The 6,626-nt window shown below is 40.1% G+C and overlaps 1 protein-coding gene across 1 annotated transcript; it reads right to left on the bottom strand.

The window, feature by feature from the left end:
• Positions 1-1,486: 1,486 nt before the first annotated feature.
• LOC115679515 (uncharacterized) lies at positions 1,487-5,733 on the bottom strand. The gene is made up of 3 exons (XM_030603115.2): positions 5,529-5,733; positions 5,380-5,446; positions 1,487-3,585 (listed from the first exon to the last, which is right to left on the bottom strand). The coding sequence occupies exon 3, from the start codon at positions 3,559-3,561 to the stop codon at positions 1,555-1,557; it is 2,007 nt and encodes a 668-aa protein (XP_030458975.1). The 5' UTR covers positions 3,562-3,585; positions 5,380-5,446; positions 5,529-5,733; the 3' UTR covers positions 1,487-1,554.
• Positions 5,734-6,626: the final 893 nt, after the last annotated feature.

Genomic DNA, 6,626 nt, shown 5'->3' with positions numbered 1-6,626 from the left:
GATAAGGTGGAGGAGAGGAACGGGTGACGGTTGGGCCAATAAGGAGCGAGCTGAGAGGCGCTAGATGACCGAGGAGGAGGAGACTGGAGCTCGGTGTTGATCCTATCAAAGATGATCTCATTTTCTCTATTTCGGTCACGCTACGACAGGTTCCGGTGTCTTTCAACTCGGAGCTCTCTTCTTTGAAATCTACCTATTTAATAAAGATGGATTAGCAAGTTAGTTCCAACACGAGAACGAAATTATTGGAATCACTACAAATTTACCGTTCGAGAGTATTAATTAGAGGCAAGCCCTCGACTTGCTTGAAAATGGCATTAGTGCTCTTTGTCTGTTTATTTTGTTTGGAGCCGTATTCTCAACCTTGAATGCTGAAGAAACAGTGTTAGCATGGAAACGGAAAGACGATTTCTCTTTGAGGCCATCTCTTACGATGAAAGCAAGACATTAACATCTTGACCTGGTATCCCCTTTCAGGAGGATCAAGTGTTTTGTCGCGATTTCGTCATAAAAGAGAGACATCATTGAGAGACCAACATGTGATCGTCAATCGGTCCGTCCGATTAGGTTCAAAATTTTACCCACAAAATGTGATCTTTATTCTTTTCAAAAGCTCGGAGTAATTTTCAAATGAAGAGCTTTAAAACGAATTAAGATCTCAATTTGATTTGAGAAATTTATCCAAAGTGGGATTTCAAACCCATGATCGAAATATTCCATTCAAACCATATGCTCTCCGGGGTTAGACTTGCGGTATTGGCTTACGCCTTTATTTCGTTCTTTGTATGAACCATTCGATCCATATTGAGAGCTCATATGTTAAAAATGAATGTTGGAATTTTTCAATCACGGATGTAAACCGCTAGGACGTCCAATTGATTTCCATTGATTACCATATATTCAAAATATACATGATAAAAATTCTAGAGAAACTAAAGAAATTCTAAGGAGAAAAAAATGTACTTACAACCGGCGAAGTAAAGGGAGGATTTCAATCATATTGGCATACGCATGGGACTTGTGAGACATGACACCTAAAGGTGGGATGTATTATAGGAAAAAGATTATAACACTTAGAAATGTACACGTACAAGCTGCTTATATACGTTGGAGAAAAAGGAACAGATACCATGGAATAATTTCAAAGTCACATTCTCTTGCAAACAACAACTGAGTGCAGTTTATGTTGTCAAATGCTAAATCTATACTGAAATACTAAATGTATACTGAAGTACTACCTTGCAGATTTTCGCTTTCTAACCAATTCGACAAGGTCACGTCGAGGGTATAAATTGTAAAATTTTATGCAATGACAAATGTTCGAAAAATTTAAGCTACTAAATGAAGCGTGGTTAAGGTTTAAATATTCTAATAATCAATCTCACACGTAGCCTAAATTTTTGCCAAATACCGAAGTGTGAAAAATATATAATTGGGAATGGAAATGAGGATTTCAAGAGATTTTAACTCAAGAGCATGACACATAGGACACAACCAACTGTAATTTAACATTTAAATTTTCTAACATAAATAACCCAATTGCACGATACCCCATCATATGTAATATCGATTTTTAGCATCTCTCTTCCCAAAGATCTTTTGGAAGCAACTAGAAGAATCTTTCTTCAGGAAGGGTTTGGGGGAGGGGGCAGAATTTTCAGAAATTCTCGAATGGTACTTGTCAGTCTTGTGAGCCAAGAGGAGCCACACATGAGTGATGAGTTCACCTCCTCTTCTCAGTAGCTTGGCATGGTGATACACATGACACTTGTACGCTGCATAACACAGCATCTCCACCCAGATGCTGCTGATGATCTCCCATTTGTTGTCCAATGTCCTCAGGTCGGCCACGAGCTTCTGCACCTCCGACAACACGTGCCAATCACGAGTGATCCTCGTCTCGTTACTTGGTTTGACAGGGGGTGGGATATCTCCATCCGGCGACGACAGTATGCTAATTGCTTCTTTCTCGTCTCGGTACCTCAATAAAGCCCTCAATGTGCAACAAGCGTACTCCAGCGTGATGTCGGCAGTGGTGAGGGACACCATGTAAGGACGCAAAGCGAGGAGGTATATCATGTAATCCGATAAGAGTTTGCTTCCTCTATGAGCATCGGAGTTCTCACTATCCAATTTGTGCAGGATTTCCGTCGCGATGTGCCAGATAATGATGCTCCTATCAAATGTCATCTCGATGCTACCATTCAGTCCTTGTTTCTCTTGTTGGATGCCGTGAGTTTCGAGCGTCCAGTTGCCTCTTTCTGTGAAGGGCAGCAGGTGTCTTTTCTTCTCTAGCTCCGCTATATTTTGAACCACCAGAGCCTTGAGGGACGAAGGGATGGCCTGGCGGGAGTGTAACCAGTACCTCCTGAAGATCTCCGTTTTCTCAAACCAATCAAGTACCGTGGTGACAGGCTTCGGCCATTGTTTGCACAAGAGGCGGCGGTCTAACAAATTGAGCTGCCCTACCGACCTCGACCATCTTCTCTGCTTCATGCGCCGTTTGGCTAGAAATGGGAGGATCCTTAGGACAAGCGGCGCCTTAAGGTGCATGCTCATCTTCACGACTGCCCAATCCGAAAACGCCAGCATCGTGAGTTGATAAAGCTCGAGAGATGTGACTGCCATCAGTAACGCATAGGTATAGGTGATGTACATATCGATCAAGAAGGCATTCTTGGAGATCACGGCAAATCCACACAAGGCCAACACCAAGCAGAAGAAGCCAATAAAGCGGCCTATGAGGCCACGTTTTGTGTACAGAATGGGCGCTTTAGTGTAGAGCACGTCGAACATGAAGTTGAGCTCGATCTCGGTCATGGTGAAAGCGCGGTTGGCAGGGTAACCATCGATGTTCATCCATTCGCGGGTTATGAACACCGGGTGGTACAGCCAGTTCACGAGATGGGGCTTCAAACAGTCAAACCGATAGTAGGCCTTCAAGATGTCCTTTGTGGACGCAAACTTCTCGTCCTCAGGGAACGCTTCGAACACTTGCTTAATGCCGGCTTCTTCGGACATGTCCTCCGCGGTCACGCTTGAATTCTCATCATACACGGATTGGAGAGCCCACACCCACCCCACTGACTTTATGATTGCGGCCACAGACAAGGGGAAGTACAGGTTCGAGACCGGGGACGAGCTGTCCCCACAGCGAATGAGGATCCAAATCACGACGCCCACCGTAGCCCCGATGTTCAGTATTTGTCTCAGTCCCAGCCGGTTATCTTCCACCGCATAGGCCGTTATGCTGTCTGCATACCCAAGTTGCATCAGAAGCAACGGGGCCAATAGCCCTTGCAACACCACATCGTAACCTGGATCTTCAGGATCGTCGATGCGGACCACAGTAAGCTTGCCCAGCGCGATTGTCGCAAAGTAAGAAAGGAGCAAATATGCGGCCCAGATGATGAGATTAGCTGAAATCCACGTCATATATTTCCGACGGCTGCCTAATATTACGAGAACAATCTTGCAGGCAACGCTTGCGGCGACCAAGAGCTGGATCCCCCACCCCACCCACAGACCTTTTACGAAGGAAATCCAACTGTTCAAACTCATGATGGCTTCGTTCAGGTGTGCTCACTAGACATCAATGCAAATGCAGAGTGAGGAAATTTTTCACATTGCTTCTGAAGAATAATTACTAAGTGCTTGCACCAAACTGCATAAATGCATACATCATTACATCCATTAATCCTCTCAATCTCTTAGATGTGCACGTTGTTTAAACTATATTTGGTATGTATTGGATGCATCATATGTTTCAAGTGACCCACTGATCAAACACGACGTGTGTAAATTTTTTAAAGTACTTCCTTAAGTTCTTTGTATTCACAAGTACCCAAGAACTAGAAAGGAAGATTTACGATGCAATTAAATTTTCTCTTACAATTTTGAATTAGTTTAGTTCATTGAAAGTCCAGGCAAAGATAATACATAGGCAGATTTTTTTTAAGACTGTTTGTTTACACTAAAGCAAAATTAAAAAAGTATCCTTCTTTGTTTGCCCATCAAAATTAAAAAAAAAAATTATGAAAAATTTATATGTAAATCTACATATTAATAATTGAATGTTGCAAAAGTGTCGGGAGTTTTTCAATTTAAAAAAGAATCAATATACGTGAGCCGCAAAATTTTGAATTAAATAAAAAGCAAAAAGCAAAACCAATTCTGACAAATCTAACGATTCAAAGTAAATTGATTGAAAGCCAAAGTGGCATCATATTTACCCACTTGCTCATCTCTCTCCATGTTCATCTGCCATTCCTTAACAATTCAAAGTAAATTGTTGTACAACTAGCATTTTTAATGAAATAAGATCTAAGATGACTAATAAGGCAAGGAAAGTTCCTAAAGGAAAGAATAAAAACAGTGATTATTTTGAGTACTTCTGTACATAAAAGTGGAGTGCAGTGATCAAACACATCCCCATATGAGTTTTTCCACATTGCTCTATGAGGTGAAAACTTCCAAATCCAATTTGCTAATCCTCCACTCCTCTACTATAACTATTTATCTTTCTCCAAATCTGCTTGGACACAACTTTGTAGCTCAAAAGAGTTGTTTTGCTTTTCATGTAAAACTTTGATTTTTTTTTTCAAATTTGAACAAATGATGAATTATTCGATTATCCGAACAATATCGTTTTTGGGATTTTCTTTTATTTAGCCTCCACATTCTATCGAGGTACTCTTAAGGTGAATTCTCCACAAATTCTTTAGATGTAGCTTATAAGTTTTTTCAACCTCTATCTTTCATATATTAGCTTTTCAAAAAGGAGTTCAAAACTAATATTTAAATAAAAAGAGGGAGAAGGAAAAAGGTGGAGGAGAGGTATTTCAGGAGTATTTAGTAGGGATGTGCTGGTTTTAGAATAGGTAGGGTATTTGTGCTGCCCTTGAACATACAGTTTGTAAGTTTTTGAAATCTGAAACCTACTTTATAGGCTTTTGAAACCCCATTGGAACCTTGAACTTGTCGGTTCCACAGGTTCTTGGGCACCCTATACTGCCTTGTACTTTTTCAAATTATTTTGTTTGAACAAAACTTGTCACGGTTTTAGTTATTTACACGTTGAACATTCAACATAGCACATAATTGGATTACATGTTAAAATACATGTTCATGTCTAAAGATAATATCTGTAACCCTACCACATTTCAAAACCTGCAGACTTAGATCCCTTTCACATAGGAAAGATTGCATTTAATAGCATATTTGCTATACTTTTCCTGACATAGCAATCTTTATATGTTGAAGGAACAGAGAAGGGTGATAATGTTTCCTGGTAGTTCTTTCACCAGTTGGAAAATGAACATCGAGAGCAAACATAAACATGTGCTATAACTTTTATAGAGAATGGTTAAGTGTACTGACCATCGATTTAACGTACGATAATCACTTGCCAAAGCATCCAAAGTGCCGAGCGTACAAATATCTTTGCCTAAAAGTAATATGGGTTAGTAAGCACGACAAGCAAATGCAAGAAAAAGGTGCAATGCAACACAAGACTAGCGCCACAAAACCTGAACTCGAGGGCTGATGAATCCCAGAAGTATGATTCAAAAGACAAGGACACCGACATCGCTCAAATTGGAGAAACTGAAGCAGTGAAAAGCAACAGAGATCTTTGTCCTAAGAAACATTGCGAAGGAACAAAGTGCTAGAAATAGGTGATTCCCTCTCTTAGCTAGCAGAGCACTTGTGCCTTAACACATAACAGCAACTGACTGTTTGTTGGAACCTCCGCTTATCAAGTAAGAAAAAGAGATGCGAAGGGTTAAAAAAGGACAAAAAGAGAATGGAATAAAACTCTGGCATGGGAATTTGATTATTTGCTTGCAACTTTCGTCTAAGGCTCTTTTTCTCTTTTGTCTGGCCAAATGGGTACATAAGCATGTCTGAAGCTTCGGCGTCTCTCTTTAAGGTCACGCGTTATTCTCCTTCTGTCCTGCATCTTTAGCTTTTGGATGAGGCCCATGAAAGGCTACTCTAACAGTGACCTCGGGTCTCGATGAAATTGCAGGAAGACTTAAGATCCGTTTTATTTCCTGGAAAAATTGACATGACTAACCAATATTTAATAACGAAACTATTTTCAGGAAAAATGGTTTAATTTTCTTGTGTTTGGTAGGATTTTAGGAATGAGCTAAAATCATTATCAGAAGCTTGGTGTCAGAAAACTTAGGGAAACTGCCCAATCGGTCCAAAACATATTGTTAACAGTGTCGATTCAATCCTAAACTTTCCCATTTTGCAAGTTTAGTAACCTTTCACGAAATTTCAGTATAGTCCTTCTAACCATTTTTTGCCGAAAATTGCTGACGTGATGGTGTGCCATGTAGAATGGCCAGCAATAACTAAACCATCATGTTAGCGATTTCCGACAGAATTAACTAGAAAGATTACATTGAAATTGTGCGCAAATATTTATGACTAAATTGGTAAAATTGAAATGTTTAATATTGAACTGACATTCGTACAATAAGTTTATGACTAATTGAGTAATTGTTCCCAGAAAACTTATATTGCTTTTAAGACAAATAAACCTACAATGCACAATCTCGGGCACTTGGCAGCGGGACTCAGGACCTTGAGCCTTGGACTCAAGATTAGACCTAGAT

This window comes from Syzygium oleosum, unplaced genomic scaffold (assembly GCF_021117445.2).
Source record: "Syzygium oleosum isolate NSW1041296 unplaced genomic scaffold, Sole_v2.1 Sole_v2.04, whole genome shotgun sequence".
Lineage (NCBI taxonomy): Eukaryota > Viridiplantae > Streptophyta > Magnoliopsida > Myrtales > Myrtaceae > Syzygium > Syzygium oleosum.
The sequence above is the reverse complement of the archived record's forward strand: the minus strand, read 5'-3'. Positions and strand labels throughout refer to the sequence as shown.

Excerpts from the sequence above, each read along its gene's own strand:
- LOC115679515 (XM_030603115.2), bottom strand. The coding sequence starts at position 3,561 with ATGAGTTTGAACAGTTGGATTTCCTTCGTAAAAGGTCTGTGGGTGGGG.